The 24,994-nt window shown below is 52.9% G+C and overlaps 1 protein-coding gene across 1 annotated transcript; it reads left to right on the top strand.

The window, feature by feature from the left end:
- The first annotated feature begins 1,142 nt into the window (after window positions 1-1,142).
- Window positions 1,143-24,694, top strand: COL6A1 (collagen type VI alpha 1 chain). The gene is made up of 34 exons (XM_064660314.1): window positions 1,143-1,462; window positions 2,196-2,325; window positions 4,032-4,232; window positions 4,508-4,667; window positions 4,855-4,977; window positions 5,070-5,090; window positions 5,273-5,293; window positions 5,392-5,436; window positions 5,765-5,818; window positions 6,561-6,605; window positions 6,710-6,736; window positions 7,023-7,049; window positions 7,148-7,192; window positions 7,430-7,483; window positions 8,032-8,094; window positions 8,597-8,659; window positions 8,830-8,883; window positions 8,965-9,000; window positions 9,175-9,237; window positions 11,179-11,241; window positions 14,615-14,677; window positions 15,391-15,453; window positions 15,566-15,616; window positions 15,701-15,736; window positions 16,298-16,360; window positions 16,828-16,893; window positions 17,252-17,287; window positions 17,599-17,651; window positions 19,239-19,365; window positions 20,519-20,628; window positions 20,922-21,105; window positions 21,307-21,481; window positions 21,862-21,891; window positions 22,632-24,694. The coding sequence occupies exons 1-34, from the start codon at window positions 1,348-1,350 to the stop codon at window positions 23,240-23,242; spliced, it is 3,078 nt and encodes a 1,025-aa protein (XP_064516384.1). The 5' UTR covers window positions 1,143-1,347; the 3' UTR covers window positions 23,243-24,694.
- Window positions 24,695-24,994: the final 300 nt, after the last annotated feature.

Below are 24,994 nucleotides of genomic sequence, written 5' to 3'. Positions count from 1 at the left end.
GGCTACTGGGTTCTTTTGCATTGTCTCAACTTGAGACACATCTGATGGCCAAGCCTGCGATGTTTCCTCCTGCTCATCCACACAAAGGTGCTGTCAGAGTAGTTGTGCGTGACAGCTAGGATGACAGAGGTGGCAGCCAGCCCTGCATGGCAGGTCTCCTGCTGCCTTCATGCTACCAGCTTGGGTGCAAGCCATTTGTACTGACTGGGTTTGTGCTGTCAACTCTTTGCCCTTTAGAACAATCCGGCAGCACCCATCAACTTTTTATTTAATGACAGCTTTTGGTCCCCCTCCTGTGCTTTTGGGAGCAGGTTACAGCTGCAGCTGTGAAAAGCTTGAAAGCAGGGTCAACCCTCAGGTGTTTCACCTCTACCCTCCCCTAGCAATTAATGCTCCCACTGTGATGAGGAGTTGTCTCCGGTTCTGGCCATGAAGAGCAAATGGTCAATACCACCTTGGGACTCCTTGCTGTGGGGGTCCACACTACTACAGGTCCTCAGGCTCTCCTGCCATCCTACAGAATTGGAAAATGCTCATTTATGGGTCTCCCTAAGGACTTGTGCTCCTACTTCTACCTCCTAGGCTTGACAGCTTTGAGCCTGTCCCCACCCCCTACCCTGAGTATGGGCCTGGGGAGACGGGTTGTTCCCAACCCAGGGTGTGCCTGTGGGTTTCTTCTCAGCTTGCCTCTCATGTTCCTGACTGGGTTGAGCAGAAAACGCTGAAACTCAGGGAAGAAAGTGCTTCTCCAAAAATGTGGTACCTCCACAGTGCCCCAAATCTCTGTGTGGCCTTGGGACAGCTCCAGCTCTGCCATGTGGTGGGGACTCCCTGGGACAACACAGACCAGCTCTCATGCAGTTTGGGATGCATTGGGAATGCCTGTCCCCCTGTCCCAGCTTTCTTGGCCCAGGAGCTGAGAGGAAGCTGCTGGCAGGTGCCCCAAGCCCCCCTGCCCCAGCGAGCAGGCTGAACCCGGGCAGGATGCTGACTCTGGGCACTGGCTGCACCGGGGCTCCCTGTGTGAGGCTTGTAGAGGTCCTAGGCACTGGTGGCCAGGCTGCTATCGCAGGTACAGCGACATCCATAAAAAGGGTAAGGAGAAATGCTTCATTAGGTTCTGACTCACAGCTGACAGCCCCTGATCCCTCCCTCCGTCCTCGGGCTGGAGAAGTCTCCTCCTCAACCTTACCCTCCTGCCTGCTCTTCCTCCCACGGAAACCAAGGGGAAAGTGGTAAATATCTTCAGCGACTCCTGCCTCCGGGCTGTGGGCTCTCTCGGCTGCTGGGTTCTCCTTCCCTGCTTTTTTCTTGGATGCAGCTCGATGGTAATCTGAACGAAGCAACATGAGGCTGCGAGACTTTCTACTCACTTTGCTGCTCCCGGCCGGCTTCCTGGGGGGGGGGTCATACGCTCAGCAGCGTGTGAGCCCAATCTCCACACGAGTCTCAAGTGCAGAAGGTAAGCCTGGGATGCTTTCCAGGGTGGTTTTTCTTCATGGGACCAGCAGAGAAGCCTGACTGCTGTTCCCCTCCCGGGTGGATGCCTCCACTGCTGAACACACTGCAGATCTGTGGGGACGTTTTGGCTTGCTGAGGAAAGCAGCGTAGGATTAGAGAGGATCTGCAGGATGTACCCACTTTTCATGGTTTTTGGCTTTCTTTCCTTGGCTCTGTCTGGTCAGGATTTACCAGTAGCACTGGGATGCAGGAAAGGGGGATAACAGCTGATACCAGTTCAGCTTTCTGAACTAGTTAGGGTTTGACCCTGGCTGTTAAGGAATGGTTTGTTATTGCTCTTTCCTAAAATTATATTTTTGACAGGATGTGTCAGAAAATTGGTGGTTTCTCATAGCATGAATTGCTAAAATGTCTTGGTTTAATTTTTTTAAGTGGTTCTTGCAGCTGCATGTTGTTTTTTATAATAAGTAGTGTAGGACTTGCAAAGATATCCCTTGAATGGAAATGTGGAAGACAGTATAGGAAAGTGTTAAATGCCACCAACCGATGTTTTCTGAAAATGTAATCTTGCTTACCCTCGATGCCAAGGGAGTTAGGATGTCAAAGCTTTCCCCTAAGTCCTGATTCTGGGAGGCTGCTTGGAGGAAAACTTTGTGGGCAGCACGGGAAGCCTGGGATGGGGAGGCGATGCAGCAGGACTGCTGGCCAATTCCTGCCTCTCCACTTCTTTCCAGACTGCCCTGTGGACCTGTTCTTTGTCCTGGACACCTCGGAGAGCGTCGCCCTGAGGGTGAAGCCCTTTGGGGACCTGGTTACCCAAGTGAAAGATTTCACCAACCGGTTCATTGATAAGCTGACCAATAGGTACATCTCCCAGGGGTTTATCTGGGCTGCTTTAGGAATGGAGCTGACTGGGATGCTGAGACCACCCTGCATGTCTTTCCACAGAGGGAGAGGAGGAAAGCAGAAATGCTGGGGAGGGAGATGGGAGCCTCTCCTCCCTCTCCCAGTCCTCAGCTGCCCTCTTTTTGCTCTCTGTGCTGAGGGCAGCAGTGTGGCTTGAGCAGGGCTGCCTGCACCCAGCCTCAGGAAAGAAAGGAATTCCTGGAGTGGCAGACATGGCATCCCAACCCCACCACCTCTGGCTGGCTATGTGGTTATTCTGCAGTGCCAAATGCTGATGCCTGTGCTCAGGCCCAGAACAACCCGGGTGCTTGGGTGGCAGCAGAGCACCTCTGGTGTTTAAACCCAGCAGTCAAGAGCACCCCACAGAGCAAATCCTCCTTTGCAACTGGTGTACCCCACAACACCCAGCTTTGGGTGCCCTTTATCCACCCCATTGCCCAGCCCTTTATCTGCCACCTCCTCACCTACCTCTGCAGCCACCAACCCTTGTCTGACCATGGCTTTCCCAAGGGGAGGTCATGCAGAGATGCCCAAGAGCAACAAAGCTCTCAGATCCCAGAGGGGATGATGCTGGGCTTACCTGCTGGCAGGAGATCCAGGGATGCACAGGAGCACCACAAGTCCTGGGGGCTCCTGAGCACCACAAGTCCATGGGTCTTCCTGAGCTCCTCGGGACAGCAGGAGATGTGTGCTGGTGCCCAGAGGGGCACCATGGGGATGTTCCAGTGCTGCACCAGCTGGAGGGGCAGTGCCCCATCTCAGGATGGGTAGGAAAGGATTATCAGGTCATCAGCTCACCTGCCCATTTCCCAGGCAGGAGAGCTACATCACAAGACTTTGAGTGACCAGGAGCCCTGTGCTTGGGAACAACCTGCCAGGCCTCCCTCAATGCAGCACATCACTCTCCCCTAAGCAAGGCTCTGGTCTCAGTCCAGAGGCAACTGGCAGCAGTGGGATGGAGGGAACAGCAATGGACAAGGTTCAGGTGGCACTGGGAAAGGTGTCCTGCTGGGCAGAGAGAAGATGAGCTTGAGGAAGTAAGGGAGATGTGCAGCACCACCCCTTTGGGATTGGTCCCCACATCCTGACAAAAAAAATCACATCCCTTTAGGATTGATTTCTGGGGCAGTGACCAAAGCACAGGTGGTGCCTCTGTCCCAGGGAGTCACAGGTGTTGGATGTGCTAGTGCACAGGGCAGGGCTTCAACACATACACTCATCCTTCACTGAATCACATCATCCTTCAGAGGGAGGCATCCCTCTCTGGTTTGAACGCATCTAGCAGTGGAAAACCTCTGTGTGGGGTGTTTCAGTGGTTACCTGCCTTGCACTCACACACCTGGCTGTCTGGCTCAGCATCTCCTGCTCAGCTGCAACCACTGCAGCCTGGCACCTCTTCCAGAAGCCTCTCTGCCAAGCTGTTTGATCGTTGCAGATGCCCACCAGGTGCCTCGCTTTGCCCTTCCACCCGCTGGACAAGCTCCCCTGGTCCCTTGCTGTGCTTTGCATGGCAAGCATGTCCCTGCCTTGTAGGAAAGCAGGGAGCCCTGGCAAATCCCTGTTTCGCAGAGCGCTTTCATGTTCCATGGTGGTGCAAGTGAAGTAGAGGTGTCGGTGGATCTGGACGAAGGTGCTGGAACACGTGTCCTGGTGTGTCCGCACAGGTACTACCGCTGCGACCGCAACCTGGTGTGGAACGCGGGGGCTCTGCACTACAGCGATGAGGTCGTGCTCATCAAGAGCCTCACCCCGATGCCCAGCGGCCAGAGCGAGCTGAAGAACCGTGTCTCGGCTGTGAACTACATCGGGAAGGGCACCTACACCGACTGCGCCATAAAGCGGGGCATCGAGGAGCTGCTCATCAGGTGAGGCAGCGGGGCAGAGAGGGGCGTGCTGCTGGCATGGCTGTGGAGAGTGCAAGCTGGGAGCTTCTGGGTTAGGACATGCCTGTGCATTGTGTAGAGCTGTCCTCAGGTTGGGAAAAGAGGTCACCTGGGCATGGAATGGGCAGAGGGGTGGCAGTGTTCTGGCTTTCACCCCAGGTTGGGGCGCTGCCTGGGGTGAGTGCCCTGAGGTGCCCAAACCACTCCTCCCCAGCGAAATCCTTGCAATGTTAAATCCCATGTTTAAACCCTTTCAGTGGTTCCCATCACAAGGAGAATAAATACCTGATTGTGGTGACTGATGGACATCCCTTGGAAGGTTACAAGGAGCCCTGTGGAGGCCTGGATGATGCTGCCAATGAAGCCAAACATTTGGGGATCAAAGTGTTCTCTGTTGCCATCTCTCCCAATCACCTGGTAGGGACCACATGGCAGGGATGCTCCCTGCAGGGGTCCCAAGCGGGACCATGAGACCCCTAGTGGGGCAAAGGAGGCTCTGAGGGGCACTCCGAAGGGAGAGTGAGGGTTCCCAGGATGATCTCTGGGGACTGACCCTGCACAGGTGCCCACGGGTCTCATTCTTCCCTCCCCACCCCGACCTTAGGACCAGCGGCTCAACATCATCGCCACAGACCACGCCTACCGCCGCAACTTCACCGCCACCAGCCTGAAGCCAACCCGGGAGCTTGATGTGGAGGAAACCATCAACACCATCATCAACATGATTGTGAGCACTGCCCACCTCCTCCCCTCACCCATCCCCTGCCCAGGCTCACCTGTCTCTCTCAAACACCCTCTCTTTGCTTTCCTGTCTTGCAGAAACTTAACACAGAGCAATCGGTGAGTGTCCCCCTGCGCCTGAGCCTGTCCCCCGTGGGTCACCCACGGCCAAGGGGAGCTCAGTGGCACAACCCTGCCCTGAGGCAACTCCTGCCAGCCAGGGGAGCCCCCTTGAACAGGCTGCAGTCTGACCCTGCTGCTTCCCACTGCTCTAATGCTGTTTTCTCCTTCCCTCTGGGCAGTGCTGCTCCTTTGAGTGCCAGGTGAGTCAGACTTCTGAGACTCTGTTCCCTTCCCTCGCATTCCTGTGATCCCAGGCTGTGCTCTGGTGGCTGGTCTAACCCAAACCTCTCTCCTGCAGCCTCCTCAAGGGCCCCCTGGACCACCTGGTGACCCAGGCCATGAGGTGAGGGACTGGTTGTGGCTGTGCTGTGGGACCTGGGCAGTGGGATGGGCTTACTGGGGATGCTCAGAGACTTAGAATCATTATCAAAGAGTCATTAAGATTGGAAAAGACCTCTAAGATCACCTTTGGGGCATGGATCCTCAGCATCCCACCACTGCCCCGCAGAGAAGTGGATGAGGACCTATACTGTCTTCCCATGTGGCCAGCATCATCTGGTCCCCATATCCTTGGAGCATTGCTGCTTCCATCCTCCCTGCTCTCCTTTCAACAGGTCGTTGTTTTATTCCTGGGGGTGATGAGCTAACTGTATTTCTGTCCTGTATTGCAGGGAGAAAGAGGCAAACCAGGTCTTCCTGGCCAGAAAGGAGAAGCTGGAAGCCCAGTAAGTGAAGGACCAGCCCTGGTGACTCTGCACAGGGGCTATTTTTTGGTTGCTTGTGGCCAGACCTCTCAGGCACATCCTCACCAGCATCACCCTGTTTCCATGGGGTAGTCATGGTGTGCAGTGGGGTGGCTCCTCCTCTTGCTACAAGGCTTCCTTGTTCCTCACCCAAAATAGCCGTCCCTCCTGGAGGACACGTCTCTGACTCATGTATGCCAGCCCAGGGCTGGACTCTGGGCTCCCTCCTGCATCCTCTGACACAACAAGCACAGCAGTGTTACAGGGAAACCTTTGGTAAATAATAGCCTAAAAGCATGAGGGTACTATTTCCCTTCTCCTCCCTTTTTTTTTTTTTCTTTACCGGGCACACTTTATTTTTGGGAGGCACATTTCTCCCGCACATGTGAGTGTGCAGTTATCCACCTCGTGCATCCCCAGCTTGGAAACCCCATGCCTTGCATTTTTCCTTCCCAAGGGTTTTTTGCCCTTCCCTTTCATCCCAAATGATGTGTCCCCAAGTGCTCAGTTCTCCTCACCCCTAGGAAGGGCTGGAGATGGTGGAGGTGAAGGCAGGTCCCCTTGGCCCTCCACAATGATCCCATGCTCCCAGACCAGGAAAACGAGGAGCAAGAGTTATGGGAGAGCCTCCTGTGGGACAATGGTGGCTGGGCATGAGCCCCACATCAAGAGTCTGGGGGGACACTATCCCATAGTGGTGTAACACTATGTTTGTGTCCCCTAGGGCAAGCCAGGGGACATGGGACCTGTTGGCTACCAAGGAATGAAGGTATGTGGGGCTGCAGGGTAACAGCCATGGTTCCTCTGTGGGCCACGGTCTTTGAGCTGCAAGTATTCTCATTCTCCCATTTCCCTCTCTCCTTTCCTCTCTAGGGTGACAAAGGAAGCCGAGGAGAAAAGGTGAGGACAGTAGGGATGTTTGGGGGAGATCACTGTGTCCCCCAGCTTGGTTATCCTGGGCTACCTCTGCAGCTGGATCGTGTTGGGGTCTGGTATGTGCCCACGATTCCATGCCTCCTGCAAGCACTGCCTGAGCCAGGAGCAGGGATCCAGTGGGATCTAGTGGTATGCAGAGGCATGGTGAATGCCTGCATCCTGGGACTGAGCTGGTGTGGGGACTGCAGCGTGGTGGGGGGATGAATCTGCTCGGCATGGGGGTCTGACATCTCTCTTCTTCCCTTTGCAGGGCTCAAGAGGAGCCAAAGGAGCCAAGGTCAGCCTCTGCTTTTGCACCATTTATTCTCTATGCTTGATGCCTGGAAGGAGAAGCATCTTTGGGAATCTCTTCATGATCCTTATTTTCTGTTTCAGGGTGAGAAAGGCAGGCGTGGAATCGATGGCATCGATGGCATGAAGGTAAATCTCTGCTCCGGGGCACTTTGCTAGGCCTGAGGACCCTGGCTTTTGTCCCTTCAAAACCATTGTGGGATCTAAGAATGAAGCTGGTGGGGCAGCAGAGCTCCCTTCCTGCAGAGCCATCCAGCTGCCAGCCAGAGACAGGGCTGGGATGTCCTTTCCAGGGGTCTGGAATGATGAATGGGGTCTTCCCATGGGTGCCACTCATTGGAGACCCCTGCTGTGTCTGCCTGACAGGGTGAAGCTGGATACCCTGGATTACCTGGATGCAAAGGCTCACCTGGATTCGACGTACGTACCCTTTGAGTGCCCCTTGCATGCAAATGAGCAGGTCTTCCATGATGGTGTGTGGAAATGGGGAGCCCCCCAAGACAGGGAGCTGTGGGAAGGAGTTTCTTGGACACATGGAATGCTGGGATACCACACATGACACCCTGGGGATGTCCCCAGGGCAGTCTGCCTTGTCCTTGCCTGGAAACTGTCCCCCATTGCACGGGGCTGCTTGGGATGCTGCTCTGGAAAACATTACTCTGACATTGTATTTCTACAGTTTTGCTGCTTTTTCCATGCTCCCAGGATGACACATTCATGGTGGCACCAGTGTCACTATGGTCCAGCCACAGAAGGCCAACCTTTTCTGCCCTTTTCCTCTGAGCTTCAAAAGTGTTTCAGCAATGTGGGCTCAGTGTTGCTTGTGTGGCTCCATGGTGTCACGTCCCTCCTGTCCATCCCAGTAGGGAGTTGTGTGCTGGGCTGCTGGGATGCTCAGTCCATGCCCAGTTTCCTACAGATAGTGTTACCTGCTTGGGTTTCAGTGATGCTGCCTTTAACTTCAACAGGGAGCTCAAGGCCCACCTGGACCGAAGGGAGATCCTGGTGCTTATGGACCCAAGGGAGGAAAGGTGAGTTGCACTGCCCAGCCTCATGCAGGAAGGGTGCTGACACCCCTCTTCTGCAAGACAGAGAGGTGGCAATTCGTTGCACTATTTGGGGCAAGCCTATCACAGAATCAGAGTTGTTTGGGTGGGAAGGGACCTTAAAGCCCACCTCGTTCTCCCCCCTGCCATGGGCAGGGACACCTTCCACTAGACCAGGTTGCTCCATGCCCCATCCAACCTGGCCTCTACTCTAGAGGATGCCCTTCTTAACCCCCAGTGTGCCCAAGGTTAGTGGGTGCCCACAAGCCTGGAATGAGCATCCCTGAGATATTGGGGGGCTGCTGTGAAAAAGTTGGCTTTCACTAGGAGTGGAGTAGGGTGGGATCTGCTGAGGATGGGGAGAGACCACAGCCCTGAAAGAGGCTCGGTGTGCACCGGGGCTCCTGATAATCCCTGTGCTCTGGGAGCCAAGATCCACCACTGGGTGCTGAATGCAATCTTGATGGTACCTTGTGTCCTTATGAAGGGGGAGCCTGGGAATGACGGAAAACCTGGCCGACAGGGGATTCCCGGCAGCCCTGGAGAGAAGGTGGGTGAAGAAGTGCCTGTGTGTGAACATCCCCTGCCCTCTGTGGGAGGGAGAGTTCCCCTGCTTCAGCCTGGGCTTTGAAGCAGAGCTTGCCCAAAGCTCTGCAAACATGAAGGGTTTTGATCCAAAACTTAACTTCTCATTTGCACCTCTGTGCCTTGCTCATGCAGGGCGCTAGAGGGAACCAAGGTGAGCCTGGACCAGTAGGAGAGACTGGTGATGAGGTGAGTCCTCTGCCTGTGATGCCCCTGTGCGTGATTGCTGGCCATCCCCACTGCCTGACCACCCCTCTTGTTTCTCCACAGGGTGCTCCAGGTGCAGATGGTCCTCCAGGAGAACGGGTACGCGAGGGCACCTCTGCCAGGCACCCCACCAGGGCATGGGCAGGGGCTGGTACCCTCTAGAAGAGGAGGAGGGGGCCTGGGGCTGAGCCCACTCAGAGGTGGGCAATGAGGGAGGGCTTTGCTCCTGCTGGGAGCAGATCCTGATTCTGTGATCCCACCGTCTCTTTGCAGGGCAGCAATGGAGAAAGAGGAGCACCAGGCTCGCCGGGTGACCGCGGGCTGAGAGGAGAGCCGGTAACTGCACCCACAGGGCAGCTTTCAGAATCTGCTTGCAAACGGGGGGACGCTTGGAAGCCAGGCGCTGGAAATAGGTGCCCAGGGGCTAACTCCACTAGCCTGTGGGCAAGCAGGCAAGCTCAGTGCCTTTTCTGCCAGTTTGGGAGGGACCTGTCTTTGTCCCCCAGCAATTGCTCCTTTACACTAACAGCTAATCACCAAATAGCCAAAATCCAGGGAAGAGTTTGCCCAGCAAGCCAAGAGCAGGTGAACAGTGGCCAGTTCCTTCCTCACAGCTGGAAAACCAGCTGATGGAGAGAAAAGAGACAAGGTGTCCTCCTCCAGGTGCTCAGGGGCTGGGAAGGAGGGCACAGGTACCATCAGCAGCAGGGCAGAGTGAGTGGGTGCGGATGGAACGGGAGCGGGGGAACGCTCTTCCCTCCCCTTTTGGGTGGGAGTCACTGGGAAAGTATTTTTCCTGCCTGCCAGGGGTGAGTCAGCGAGGGTGAGTGTGGGAGAGACAGGCAAGAGCCATCAGCGGGCCAGGATAAACATGTGGCAAGCGACAGACATGCCACACGCCACAGGGAGGGACGAGGGGTGCTGCTGTGCAGAGTCGGGGTGGTGGGACCCAGGGCACCCCGCAGCAGCATCCGGTATTCCCACTGCAGGGCAATCACCATCGCACCACTCATTCCCTGTCCCTGCAGTGAGGGCAGTGAGGACCCACCACCAGCTTTGAGGGGGGGCAGAGTTTGCCTTGGGGAGGGAGCAGCTCTGGCAGGGGGCTTCTGGCAGCCTCCTCCTTCCTGTTTATTGCTTGGGGAGCATCAGTGCTGCCACACGGGGTGTGCGGGGCAGATGTGCGCGGGACATGAAGGCACGCCAGTGTCCTGGAGTTAAAGTGTTCAGCAGATGATGGGCTGCTTCCTTCCAAGTTTTAGTCCAAGCACGAGGCTGTGTAACCTCGCCAGAAACATCTTGGGGCCTTTTGGAAGTTGTGTTTTGTATTTGCTGTTTGCCTTATCCATCTGGAAGCTTCTAGGTTGCAAACAACAGCTTTAGGTCACCAAGCTTTCAACTGCTTCCCTCAAAGTTCACTCTCCTCTGCCTCCCCAACTTGCTCACTCCTGGTCATGGGTCTGGATGAGGAAGGTGCCACAGAGTCAGCCTGGGTCTGACAGACACACTGACCTTTTGGGATGCAGCTCTGCTGGGCCAGTGGAAGGCTGTTGAGTGAAAGTGAAACTGAGCCCAGTACTGTGGTATTTCCTTCTGTTGGAACGGGTGAGGTGCAAAACCACTGAAAGTCAGGTTTTCTGGGCTCTCCTGGGCTGTCAGTTTTCTGCAAGTAGCCCTAGCCTGGCTCAGGGTGCTAAGTGTTAGCAAAGGAGAGGGGAGAACATTGGTAATGAGAGGTGAGGGTGTCCCTCTTTATCTGCTGGCTCGTTCCCTTAGGAATCACCTTGGCTCCCCAGGTATGGCAGGATGGAGGAAGAGGGGGTGGAGGAAGGATGCTGCTATCCTGGAGGCTCCTCTCCATGCAGATTGCCTAGGGCAGGAGCTGCTCTAGAGGAGCAGCCGTGGTTGCAGAGTGTGGCTGGTTTGAGTCCAGGGCCAGGTCTGTGTACCTGCAGAAGGCTTGGAAGGTGAATCTCTCCAAACATTTACTTTTCTGGCACAAAATGGGCTGAAACATGTCACCTAGAGGAAAGCTTCAGAAGGTCTTCCTCTTAGGGCTATCTTCTTGGGTTCAAGGTGGCCGCACTAGCCTGTCTTTATCTCCACACATCTCTGATAGTTTCCTATTCAGCTCCTGAACCTGTCTCAAAACCCTCTCTGTTTGGATGGCTGTAATTCCATCCAGCTATTGGTGCTGCTCCCCATTGCACACAGGTCCCTTTGTACCCTACATCTGTCCCTCTTTTTGTTTCTTATGCCCTCTCTCTGTGTTTTCAGGGAGAGCCTGGACCACCTGGTGACCAAGGGCGAGAAGGACCCCTCGGACCACCTGGTGACCAGGTAAGAGCTTGTACTAACCTTCTGGCTCCCAGATGGAAGTGGTTTGGACAGTGGGGAGTGGGGTAGGGTGTTTAACTAATGCCACAGCATCTTGGGTTGACTTCTCAGCATCTTCCAGACCAGGAAGCAAAGCTGTTGAAGAGGGGCAGGAATTTCTACAAGAACCCAGGATATGAACAGGGCTGAAAAAATGGAGACTTGGTTGCTGGGCTGTGGGCAGAGCAACCTCCACAGCATTTCCCAATTCCATGGAAACAGATGTCAACACATATGACAGAATTGGAAACTGGCAAGTGCAAGCTGCAGCACCGCACAAAATGTTCAGACCTGGGGCCAGAAGCTGCTCACCTCAGTCAGGAGACTCAATGACACATCTTGTGTTGGTGAGGATATCCTGACGTGGCCCCAGCGGTGTCCCTGACACCCTTGGCATCTGCAGAGACAACCAAAGCCAGCATTCCTCAAGCCTGCTTGCTGCAAGATGTGGCCCTCCTGCTCTGGGGACTGCTTGTCCTCAAGGAACAGATCTCAGACTTCATGGGCTTTCTGGAGAGCAGAGTTGGCTACTTCCAGCCTGAGGAAGGCTTCTGTCCCCTGCACAGTTAAAGGCTTTTGCTTCCCAAAGGTGTACCTGGGTGATAACTTTGGGTCTGGAGGTATTGCTGGGTCAATCCTCCATGTCAATAGCACAGGTTGTAATGGCTCACAGGGTCTTTGCACCTGAGCAAGCATGCTTTGACATCACCCTTGGAGGGGCTCTGTGCGACAGCTCCCCTTCTACCCATACCATCAGAGTTCTGATGGATCCAAAGACACAGAGATGTATTGAGATAACATTCCCACACTGGTGGAGCAGGACTTCTACTGGATGTGAAGCATGGAGACCAGTGTGCAGACAAAAATGAGACAGCTTTTGAACTCCTTTATGGTCAGCCAAGTGTTGAAGAGCCCTTGGAGGAGATCCGGAGTACAGGACAGGCATGAAGGGGTGGCTGTTGCATTCACATTATCCCCAGCATGGGTGACCCCCACAGCAGACCTGCTCCATGCCACAGCCTGAGGAGACGCTGTGCTTGTGCCAGGGTTGTGCTTGCCTGGAGTTGGGCTTCCCTTGAGCCTATGTCATGCTAGTGAGGAGCACCAAATCCACACAGGAGGATTGTCCAGCTCCTACTGTCCTGATATTGTTCAAATGTCCTATTGTCCAGATCCTGTAGCGGAGCTGAGCTCCTGCCACAACCAAAGAGCATCTGGCAGCATCCAGCTTGCTGGGCATTGCTGAGGTGTCATTTTGAGGGCTGACCCTGCTGGAAAGGCAGCTCTTTGGATGTGTGTGTATTGGATCTGCGCTGCAGATAACGCTGGCAAAGGAGGCTAAAGCTGGAGCTGCTCTCCATGTGGTAGAAGGCTCATTCCAGGTTCAAGGCAGGAGAAAGACCATGCAGAAGACAGAAAGTTGGTGCAAGCATGGTGGGAAGCCAGGCAGGGATAGATCCTTCTTCCAGATAGCCTTCACTGTTGGGGAGAAAGAGGAGAAAGAACCATCTCCCTGCTGTCTCTGAGCCTGTGGGACACCAGTTTTCCCTCTCCACCACTGAACTTGAGTCAAACCCCTGTCAGAGAGAGAGAAGCATTACAAAAGCAGCTCAAATGCCTTCCCAGACCAGCGGCTGCCTCAGTGCCTCCACCACTCCAGGGAGATTTGAAAAGTAGTTGCAAAGTGAGGATGATTTTTCCATAAGCTGAGGAAGAATGCTTTTTTTTTTTTTTTCCAAATTAAAAATAAATGCATAATTGGGCTTGGGTAAGAGTAGGACTTTGGCAAACACGAATATTTTTCAAGCCGTGTTATCTGCAAGCTCTGGATCTTGGAGTGTATTTCTCTTGGCAAGGGGAAAGGGCTCCCGCTAACCTGTGACTCCCTTTCATCCTGTTTCTATCCAAGGGAAGCTAAAGGCCAGCATACTCTTTCCCTGATCCTCATGGACAGGTTTGGTGGCCCTTCTCTCTTCCTGGCCATGGTGCCCATCCCTCCTGTGGTTCTTGTCGCACTCAGAAAAGTAGTGGACAAAGATTTCCTCACCCAAAATTCTGCATCATCATGAACTCCTCCAGGGCCATGAGAGATTTGTGCTGTGTGCTGCTACAGTGAGGACATGTATGGCCAGTGCGAGCCAAGGGTGCAGCGGCTCCAGCCTTGGCTGGTGTGAGGGATCACAAGTTCCTGTTCCTCCTTCCAAGATTTCTCTCTTCTGGGCTTTTGGGCAGAAATAAGGTCACACGCCTTAGAGCAGTTCAGTACTCTGCTCTGTGCAATATTAAGTCTTCTGCACCTTTCCTTGGAAGAAGGGCGTGTACGGCGTATGTGGATGTTTGGCACCAGCTCTCTGCCTACCTCTGTGCTCTCCATTGCCTGGGGGGCCAGCTGTGAACTCAGCTCCGTGTGAAATGCTGCCTCACTTGAACATTTGGACCAATGGGCAAGAGCATCCCTACCCAGTAAATGTCCACCATCATTACCAACCTCCCAGAAAGCAAACCCCACAGAGGGCTGTCAGCACCGAGCAGAAGATGGAGGAGCTCCCTTGGACAACTGTGGAGCTCTTGGAGAAAAGAACCCTCCTCCTGCCTCCTCTTGTCTCTTGCTGTCTCTGGCCAGCCCTGCAGCTGATGGAGCAAGTGCCCACTGCCCAGATGGGATGTGGTATAGTGACAGCTTTGGTCCCTTCCAGCACCAGCTGCCAGAGCTCTGCAGCCTCCTGAGGGTGTGCCCCAGACGTGTCTGAGCCTCCAGACATGGGGAGGCTTGTGTCACCTTCAGGATGATGTGCTTGCACCAAGGACCGACCTCTGCCCCAGGGGCACCTCTGTCACGGCCACTGTGCAACCCAGCTGTGCTTTGATGCTGGAAAGCACCAGCCCTTCCTCCCCAGTCTTCTTCCCGCCAGGTCATCTGTTACTGGGGCAACCTGTGGAGGAGAGGGATAGCTTTGGGAGCCTCAGCCACCACTGAAAGCATATGATGTTCAGCCCAGACCTGCAGTGTCACACCTTGCCCCAGAAAGCTTCTTGGTTCAGTTCGTGCTCAGCAGAGATCTGCTTTCGACAGGGTTTTGCAGAGAAAATGGCATAAGGAAGCATGGGGAGGCAGGAGGGCACAGGGAGAGCCAGGCACAGCTCCTGAAGCATCTACCCCCTAGCATTAACCCCTGTCAGTGGGTCCTTCCTTGGGCTGGCTGAGTTGGAGGTGACTCACTGGTGGGTGCAACGCACAAGGCGGGCACACATTATGAAATGAAGGGACCAGCTGCTTCAGTGCAGGAGCAGCACCAAGAGAAAAGCCCTGCTGAGTGAACTCTTCGTGTTTCCCTAGGGTGAACCTGGACCCCCAGGACCCAAAGGCTACAGGGGAGATGATGGCCCCCGTGGCAACGAGGTCAGTGCTTCTTCATCACCACATATTCCGGGGGGGGGAGGGGATGAAGGGACTATCAGGAGATGCTGTCCCTGAGGGCTTTCCCCATATCCCTTGGATACTGGAAACCTACTGTAGGTACAAACTGCAGTGTTCCTGGCAGACACATTGAGGCATTTCCCACGGGTCCTTAAGGCCATGACTGGCTTTCCCCCCACTTCCCATAGGTCATTTCTTGGAGAGGGTATGGCCACACCATAAGCCATGTGGCTTCCCATCACAGATGCTGGGAAAGATGCCCTCTGGGGGCAGCCACCTCAATCTCCCAGCAGGTTTGATCCCCAGGGCAGGGAGCAAACTGAATCCCAAGCCCAGATGATGGCTTTCGTAGAAATCATAGAACAGTTTGGGTTGGAAGGCACCTTAAAGTTCATCTCATTCCAGAGATGGGCAGGGACACTTTCCACTAGCCCAAGTTGCTCCAAGCCCTGTCCAACCTGGCCTTGAACAATTCCAGTGATGGGGCAGCCACAGCTTCTCTGGGGAACCTGTGCCAGGGCCTCACCACTCTCTGAGTAAAGAACTTCTTCATAACATCTAATCTAAATCTTCACATTGTTCTTGGATAATCTATGTGGGCTCATGTTGGTAGCTGGTTACCTCAGCTGGTTACCTCATCATCTTCCCAGCTGAAATTATGTGCAATGTATGACTGCTTCTTGTGCTCCCTCCAGGGCCCAAAGGGATCACCTGGAGCACCTGGGCTGCCTGGAGAACCTGGTCTGATGGGAGAAAGGGTGAGTGGTACTGCTGTGGAGATACCCTGTTTGAGGAGAGCAGGATCCTGCTGCCATGCTATCTGAGGGGTCTGCTTTTCTTTATCTCCCCTATGTCTCTCTTCCTTTCCAGGGAGAGGATGGCCCTCCTGGGAATGGCACAATTGGATTCATAGGTGCCCCAGTAAGTTTTTTGTGTTGCCTTGAAACTGTAAAACCATTATTTGTCCTTGTCCAACCTAACGTGCTTCCTTTTTTTCATCCCCAGGGGCAGCCAGGAGACAGAGGTGACCCTGGCATTAATGTAAGTGTGCTCCTTCCTCATACACCCAGAATTTACCCTTGGTTAGGCACTTAGAGCCTCTCCATCAGCTGCATGGTAGAATGGGCTTCCTGAAGCAGCTTGCTCCTCCAAGGCCCTCTTTTCCTTCTGCCCACCTCTCCCTACAGTGGATGCTTCTGGTGGAAGTGTCCTGCCTTAGCAGTGACACCCAAGGGCAGCAGCCTGAGCTGGATGCTCTGATGCAGTCCTAGAGCCAGAATTTGGGGTTGGGAGTGCCAGCCAGGGGGAGCTGGACGATGCTCTGATGGGGACATGACTTAGTGATGGACTTGGCAGTGCTGGTTTAACGGTTGGACTTGATCTTAGTGTCCATGCTAAATGATTCCATCATTCTATAGCAGGGAAAACTGCCTAAGAAGCTCTCTCTCCTTCAAGAGCACTGAAATTTGGTGCTAGGGACACCTTACACTGCTCTCCACCCCCTCCCAAGCCAGCTCTCACAAGGTCACCACATGCCAACACCAACTTCACCACGCTAACCACAGCCATCCATGCAGGAGTCTTCTCTGTATTGTTTTTCAGGGAACAAAAGGCTATGTTGGACTTAAAGGTGATGAAGGAGAAGCTGGAGATCCTGGCAACGATGTGAGTATTCTGTGTAATGGTGAATCCTCTTTCCCTGTGAGCACAGTGCAGGAGCTTTGGGCTGGATCTCTTACACTGATGGGTCAGAGCCCATCAGACTTTGTAAATCTTCACACTTTGCTGCTGAGCAGTGTCTGGGGGATGGCAAGGGGAGCTCTCTCCAGGTGTTCATTTTGCATCCTAGAGGTGACAAACCTCCAGATTTGTTAGGCTGAGGTCGGCATCACCTCTGCAAGACTTTGTAAGCTTCCAGGTAGCACTGATGGTTGCACCTGTGCTGCACCACTGTCCCATGGAGGGAGATTTTCCCAGTGTCCATCCTGACCCTTCCAAGTCCTGGTTTGGTTGGGTACAACAACCTCAGATAACATTTCTGTGGTGAAACAGGGCTCATCAGGCACTGGAGGTGAAGGTGCTGCCCCCTGACACACGCAGATTTGTGGGGTTTGTTTTTGCTTTCATTCCAGAACCCAAACCCTGGCCCCAGGGGCATCAAAGGAGCGAAGGGCTACAGGGGACCCGAAGGTCTCCCGGTAAGTAAGGACCCTGGCAGGATTTGTACTGACAGCATCCATCCATCCATCCATCCCCTGGGTGCTCTGGGGGCAACACCAAGCCATGACACACACACTGTGTGTGTGCCTGCTGCCTTCCCACCTTAGTATGCCTGGCACGCGTGGTAGTGGGTCTCCTCCCCCACCTCCGTGCAGCACCAGGGCATCATGCAAACAAGCTGATGTACCTGATCCAAGCCCAGTGCAAGGGCCAGCAACTGGGAAGCCAAAAGGCTTTTCCCAGCTCTGCATTGCTTATCAAGGTATCAGCAGACTATGCCGCTGATAGAACATGACTGCTCTTGTAACTCCTCTCTCCTATGCTTCTGTTTGACAGGGACCACCAGGACCTGTGGGGCCTCCGGGACCAGATGTGAGTGGGACAGGACTGGAGTGCTGCTTGCTGGCCTGGTCTGTGCTCCTCCTGGCTCCTGGGAGGGGGGACACTGCTGTGGGAGCCTCCTGCTCCTGGGCTCAGTGGTGGCTGTCCCCCATTACTGTCCCAGCAAGTCTCACTGGCCAGGTTTTCTTCATGCCAGTCCATCACTAGCCAGGCCCCACTTGCACAGCACTCATTTCCAGATCAAGACTTTTTTTTGGGCGCACAGAGCAGCAGCAGGGGTGGTGGGTAGAAAGGAAACTGCCTTTGTTATTAATCAAACATTTCTTTTCCTCTGTTTTCAGGAATGTGAAATCTTGGACATCATCATGAAGATGTGCTGTGAGTATCCCTGTACCTCTCCTCCCACCCTGCTTGGTGCCTTGCTAAGTGGGAAATATCAGTGGCAGCTGATATTTCACTGGCCCCTGCAGCAAGATGGACCATCCCCAGGCAGGGGAGTGCCTTCCATGGGCACCGCTCCCCTTCCATGAGGCACAATTAAGTCCCCTTGACCCAGGGATCTCCAGCTCCACCCCCGGAGTAGCTCATACAGCTGTGTCTCACTTGTACATGCTGTAGACTGGCTCTGTACAAGGAAAATATGAGCAAAGTTGTGTAAAATCCTTGAGTGGCCCATTTTACCTTGGTTTCTTGTTTGTTTGTTTGTTTTTAATATATCAGGGTCTAATTTTCCCCCCTGGGAAAGGGAGGTCTCTTTTGGGGTGTCCTGCCATGGGGAGAAGCAGCACACATGTGCTGCAGAGGGTTTCTGGCCAATGGCCAGTAATGAAATGCTGGAAGGACACAGGGCACTTGGGGAACCAAGTTTGAGCTCTGTGCTCTGGTGACTTACTCAATCCCTTCAGGATTAGCTTTTATTTTTATTTAAATAACACACGAGGATGTGCAGAAACAGCTCTGATGCGTGCGGTGCTCCAGGGCAGGGCCTCCCAGCCTGAAGCAGGCAGGATATCTGGGTGTTTCAAATGGGAGGGAAACCTCCAGGAGCTTGGATTGGGCCGGGCCAGTTGGCTCTGGGTTTGCAGAAGCACAAACCTGCAGTCTGGATTAAGGTGTGAAAAACCCCTTTTGTCAAGCATTTTAACGTTCTCTTTTTCTCTCCCTTCTCCTCTAGCTTGCTGTGGTGAGTGTTACTTGGCAAAGTCGCTCTGCAAACATTTGCTAGTCCTTCTCCTTGCTTGCACCCCTTCCTTTCCCTGCTCCTTGCCCTCTGGTGTGGAGGGAGGACCCCACAAGGGAGGACCAGGCATGAGCCAGGCAGGGGAGGGCAGTAAGCAATCCCTGAGGGTGCCACATGAATTCAGAGGCTGATGTGGCTGAGTTGTACAACTGGAAAACTGTTGTCAAGGTGCCCTGTGCCAGCAGGGTGGATTTTCTCCACCCTTTTTGCAGTTGGGATGTCTGCTCAGAGCGTACTGTGGATCCAGCTCTGCCCTCTTCCTTCCAAATCCTGTGTTGGTCAGCAGAGGAATGCGCTGGGTTTTTTTCCCTGCTGCTGTCCCAATAAGTTGAGTTTACAGTCCAAAAGCTTGAAGGAAAAGCTAAGGGCACATGATGTCCTGCAGCTATGGGAAATAGGGGAGCAAGCTGAGTCAGCCTCCTCCAGCCCACCAGTGTCACCTCTGTCCTCCTGGGCCGGGTGAATGGAAGAAGTGAGAAGGCTTATGAGGAAATGGGTTGTGGAATAATTACCGGGTGGTTTAAGGGTACTCACAGCCTGGAAATGCCATATGTATTATAAGGGAGCAAATGCAAATAGGAAAATTCATCAACTGCCTCCCAAGTCTGCTATGCAGCTATTTTGCTGCATTATTTTACCCCGGGCTTTGCGGGTGGGTAGGGCATGGGCAGGCTGATTCCTTTGGGGGTGCCTCCCTTCAAAACATGTCCCTCCACTCCTGTGCCTTGCTGCAGAGTGCACCTGTGGTCCCGTCGACCTCCTCTTTGTGTTGGACAGCTCAGAGAGCATTGGCCTGCAGAACTTCCAGATTGCCAAGGACTTCATCATCAAAGTCATCGACCGCCTGAGCAAGGACGAGCGGGTCAAGGTGAGATTTCCGCCAAGTGCTGCAATACGCTTGTGTGCACCCACATTTTTATGCTGCAAGCAGGAAAATGGGGAGATGCCTCCACTCCAGAAAGCCTCCATGAGGCTTGGCTTCAAGCTGGGGGTGGGTCTTGATTCCTCACAAATTCATAAAGTGATGGAGATTGGACAGCCGTTTGTTGTCCCAAAATATAGACATCTCCCTCTTCCTGGGCAAAGGGACTCTGCCTGCTGTGGCTGGGAACAATTTGTCTATGTCCCAGAGCAGATGGCTCATCAAGCATTCAATCAGCTTGATTAGTCTCTGATCAATCAGTGTCTCAGTCTCTTCCCTGTCCCAATGAGCATTCCAGGTATCTGGAGTAGATGTGTGTTGGAAGTCTCTGATGTCTAGCCTCCTAGGAACCCTTGTTTGCCCCCCACACTTGGGTTTAGGTTACCAGTTAAGCACACTACTTAAAAATTACCTTTGCAGTCCAAAACCAGCAATGCCATCCCCTGTAGTGAGTCTTTCAGTCTGAAAAGGGACACACAATTGCTCGCTCTCCTAACTCTTCTCTGGTAACCTGCTGTGTATGGAAATTTCATTTACCTCAGTGATTTTGAAGGGGTATTTGGGATTCAGAGTTTCCCTGAGGTATAACCCGCCACATCTAAAACACACAGTCTGTAAAGACACCATGACTTGCTGCTGAACACTTGTGTGGGCATACATGGGATTTCTGAATGGCAAAAAGCAGAAAGGCTGGAGCTGGGCAGTAAAACCACTAGGTTGGAAGAAAAACAGAAGTTTTGAAAACAGACCTTCAACCATAGAATCTCCTGAGTTGGAAGAGACCCACAAGGATTGTCAAGTCCAACTCCTAACTGCACATAGGACAACCCCAAGAATCTTGCCGTGTGCCTGAGAGTCCAATGGCTTATTCTGAGACCACTGAGCCAAGAGACCTAAATTTGGGCCTTGTTTCACTGACTGTCTCACCAAATTGGTCCCCATGTGCATCCACTCCTATTGGGGTTCTGTCTTCCTGGAATAAAGCAGAGGAGAAGCATCAGAGCCTGGCATGAAGGCATTTAGGACAATTAGCAGGATTCTGAGCTTCAGGGATCCCCTGAGGTATCAGACCCTTACTGGCTTCTGTTTTATCCAACAGTTTGAACCCGGGGAGTCCCGTGTGGGCGTTGTGCAGTACAGCCATGACAACACGCAGGAGCTGGTGGCCATGGGGGATGCCAACATAGACAACATCGGGGCGCTCAAACAGTGAGTCTGTGGGGTCTTGGCACATCACACAGGGATCTGATCCAGGGACACCTACTCACCTCCCATCCCCCACCTGCAGGCCAGCAGCTCCTGCAACTGCAATGGTACTAAATCTTCTTTAGTGGAAGGTAGTGGTTGATGGCATCGTAGGAGCTCCTGAGGCCAAGGAGCTTGCCAGTTTTCCACCCGAATCTCCATGCAGGGTGTTACCTTGGTGGCAAGCTTGTCAGAGATATTGCGTTCTGTCCCCTCCAGTACCCACGGCTTGCAGGCTTACTTGTCTGTCCTTACAGGGCGGTCAAGAACCTGAACTGGATAGCTGGGGGGACCTACACTGGAGAAGCCCTGCAGTTCACCAAGGACAACCTGCTGCGGAGATTCACCTCTGACAAGCGCGTCGCCATCGTCATCACAGACGGACGCTCCGACACACTGCGGGACCCCACCCCACTCAACTCCCTGTGCGATGTCACCCCGGTAAGGGCACAGGGGACCTGCCACACAGCAGCTGTGCATCATAGCAAAGGCTCTCCAGGCATCTCCCTGTCTTGGCTACTCCAGGATAGGGTGGGGGGCACAGCTGTCGCTATAAGCACTCTCACAAAGTGACAGGCATTTGCAGTTGCAAATGCATCAGATGATGAGTGCATCCAGTGATGGACTCTAACTTCCCTGCAGGTGGTTTCCCTTGGGATAGGTGACATTTTCCGGAACCCTCCAAATCCAGATCACCTGAATGACATTGCTTGTTTAAGCAGACCAACCAGGCCAGGACTGTCCATTCAAAGGGACAATTATGCTGAGCTCCTGGATGACACCTTCCTGCAGAACATCACCTCATACGTCTGCCAAGGTGGGTGAAAGGTGGTGGCTGGAGGCAATGAGGAAGGCAGTGAGGCTTACCTCAGCCAAGGGGTGAGGGATGCAGGATGCCCTCCCTTGCATTCCCTCCGTCATGCTCTTGAGCAGGTGTTGAGGGAAGAAAACAGAGATCAAATTTAGTTAAAGAAGGGACAGGGATATCTTGTGTCTCAGAACACTTTGCAGTTAGGTCCACGTCCTCACCTGCTGCAGGACTTCTCTGTCCACAGCATTTTTTAAGCACATTTATAGCCTTTGCTCAGGGTCTTGCACAAGTGACCAAGGTGAGTGTCTGTCCCTCCTGTGGATGGTTCGAACAAGTGGTTTTCATGGATGAGTTGGTGACACTAATCTCTCTAATTTTCTTAACAGAGAAGAAATGTCCTGACTACACCTGCCCAAGTGAGTATTGACTCCTCATGCCACACTGAAAGGTTGTGGGTGCTGAGGTGGGGGAAGTAGGAGTTTATGGGGATGCATGGCTTGGACACCTCTTGCAATGAGGAGGCTCCTGGTGTGGAAGTGAGCAAAATCTGTCAGACACTCTCAGGGTCTCTCACGCGCATGCCAGCCCAAAGCACCTGGGGGAAAGCCTAGATGATCGCTTCTCTGACACCTCAAACCTAGAGAGGAGGCTGCGACGGATTGTAACCCTCCCAGGCTTTAGTGGATGCAGGTAATGAGGTCAGTTGGGAGAATGAGGAAAAATCATGGCAGGGATATTGGAGAAAGCTGCTTGAAAAGTGACTACAGGGAGGATTTTAATGGAGTACACCTCCAAATCAGAAGCGTTTACAGTCCTCAGACTTTCCATGGAAAGAAGTGAGGTGAAGGAGATGAAGTGGTTCCCCAGACATGCAAGAAGAGCCACTGCATTTAAACAAGAGTCACTAGATTATCTAAGCCAAACAAACACCGGGGAATGCAGCCTGTCCTAAACCAAATAAAAGAAGGAATGAAAGGGTAAAAGGACAAGTGTAGGACAGCACTGGGGTAGGGGAAACAAAGCTAGCAAGGGTAGGGATTTCCCGAGTCTGACAAGGCAGGAAGCCTATGAGACAGCCAGTGACCTTATCGGCTTTCCGTGGAAGAGGCGGGAGGAGAAGCGCAGCGTAACAAGCCCTGGACATTTCCCCTTGCAGTCACCTTCACCAGTCCAGCGGACATCACACTGCTGGTGGACAGCTCCACCAGCGTGGGAAGCAAGAACTTTGAGACCACCAAGAAGTTCGTGAAGCGGCTGGCGGAGCGGTTCCTGGAGGCTGGCAAGCCCGCTGATGACTCCGTGCGCGTCTCAGTGGTGCAGTACAGCAGCAGCAACCAGCAGAGAGTGGAAGCTCAGTTCCAACACAACTACACGGTCATTGCCAAAGCCATTGACAACATGGAGTTCATGAATGACGCCACAGACGTCAATGCTGCTCTGCAGTACATCACACTGATGTACCAGCGGTCTGCCCGTGCCGGGGCCAAGAAGAGGGTGCTGGTGTTTTCTGACGGACACTCCCAAGGGATCACCGCGAGTGCCATTGAGAGAGCTGTGCAGGAAGCCCAGCGGGCTGGCATTGAGATCTATGTGCTGGCAGTGGGCAGCCAAGCCAACGAGCCCAACATCCGTGTCCTGGTCACGGGGAAGAGCGCAGATTACGACGTGGTCTATGGGGAGCGCCACCTCTTCCGTGTGCCCGACTATACCTCTCTGCTGCGTGGCGTCTTCTACCAAACTGTCTCCAGGAAGATAGCTGTTGACTGAGCATATGGGTGGGTTTCTGCCAAGGCCATAGCATCTTCTGTCTTGCCTAAAAAAGGAAAACCAAAAAAAACCAAACCGAAACAATACGAAAAAAATTTAACAGTGTTTTTGACCAATGTGAAGAATTTGCATCTATGCAGATAACCATAATGCCACAGCCTGGCTCTACATAGTCCCCTTCCTTCTCCCCCTGCTTCATCACCTGTGTCTCTTCTCTGTTAGCCTCAAACTTCCCTCACTGCCCATGACTGCCCTTCCTCCCCAGAAGTACACCTAGCAATAAGCCATCAGAAAACAAATACCAACCTCATCCCACTGTGTCAAGAAAGAACCAAGATGAGGAATTTGTACCACTGAGAACTAGCCTGGTCTCTTGAGGCTTATTATGCTCTTTTCATATACTTTTTTTTTTAATTGTTTTAATTTCCTTCTCTGTTTCATACATCAGTTGAGCCATTGCCCATCTCACGATGATCCTAACCTAATGCTGTGCTTCAAGTGAATTATTCACACTTAGCAAGCTTTGAGAGGGGATCGTTGTCACAGCTGGCAAGTTTGGTTCGTATCTCCCATGCCTGGGGTGGAGGGAGGGCTGGACTGCATTACCCAAGCTGTGTGGAAGCATCTCTGGCCTCCAGTGCCATGGGACGGGACACTGACTTCCCAGGGCTGGAGTAGAGGTGGGTGGTGGAGCATTCCTTGGCACTGACACTCCTATTCAGGGCAGGGAGCCTGGGCACCGACCAAAGGAAAGATGGGCAGCAGCCATTGGGGAGGGGGAAACCCCAAAAGAAGCTACATAACTGCACAGAACTGATCTCATGGTTCTACAGTGAAACCAGGAACCTCATGAATAACCTGATGACTTCTGTAATGGTTCAAGTTCCATTCGGAAAATCTCTCTGAGCCCAGTTAGTGGGATTTTTTTTAATTTTTTTTTCCCCCAAAAGATCCAAGCTGACTGACTCCCAGCGAGCATTCAGAGAGTACTGTTTCTATAGGACCACCTAGGAGTTAGGCACCTGGGCCTTAGGGAAACTCACTAACTGTACTATATATTGAATTAAGGCCTCATCCTCAGCCCAGCAAAGTTAAGGGAAAGGCTGCCATCATCTCCCAGGGTCTTTGACTCACACCCTACAGATATACTGACAAAGGTGCTATCACTTATGTGGGTGATGTGGGCCCTTGATGTTTACACAGTTGTTTCTAGGACCACACTTAAGATGTGGTTTGGCTGGGTGAGATTTTGTTTCAGTGCTTCCATTGGTGCTCTTGCTATGAATTCATGCACTTCCAAGAAATGAACAGTGATTGCCAGGTATCAGCACCCCAAACTCTTCACTTTGTATTCAAACCCCCATTGTACAAGTTAGTTTTATTTTATACCTGTGTTTTACTAAAATTGTCCACTTGGGAAATTCATCAAATAAATTGTTTTCCATAGTCTCACTGGAAGTTTGTCTGACTTGAATTTCAAGGGCTCCAAATGTTAAAAAAAATCACTTGGTAAAATAGAGGTTGCTGGGATCTGGCAGGACTCCAGCAAAATTTCTCGCATAAAATTGAGGGGTAGAAGCAAAGAGATTGATTGGTTTTGCATCATGTCTGGCTGTTATTGAATACCATGGGTTTGAAATATACTCTGAATCCTCTTCCCCTATTAAATAGTGCATAAAAATTTATGAGAAGAGCACTGAGCTCTCAGAGAATGGGAAATGCTTGCCCAGCTTCTGTTTGCCTTCTGGTTGC

The sequence above is a fragment of the Pseudopipra pipra genome, chromosome 7, assembly GCF_036250125.1.
Source record: "Pseudopipra pipra isolate bDixPip1 chromosome 7, bDixPip1.hap1, whole genome shotgun sequence".
Taxonomy (NCBI): Eukaryota; Metazoa; Chordata; class Aves; order Passeriformes; family Pipridae; genus Pseudopipra; species Pseudopipra pipra.
This window is presented reverse-complemented; position numbering and strand designations above follow the sequence as displayed.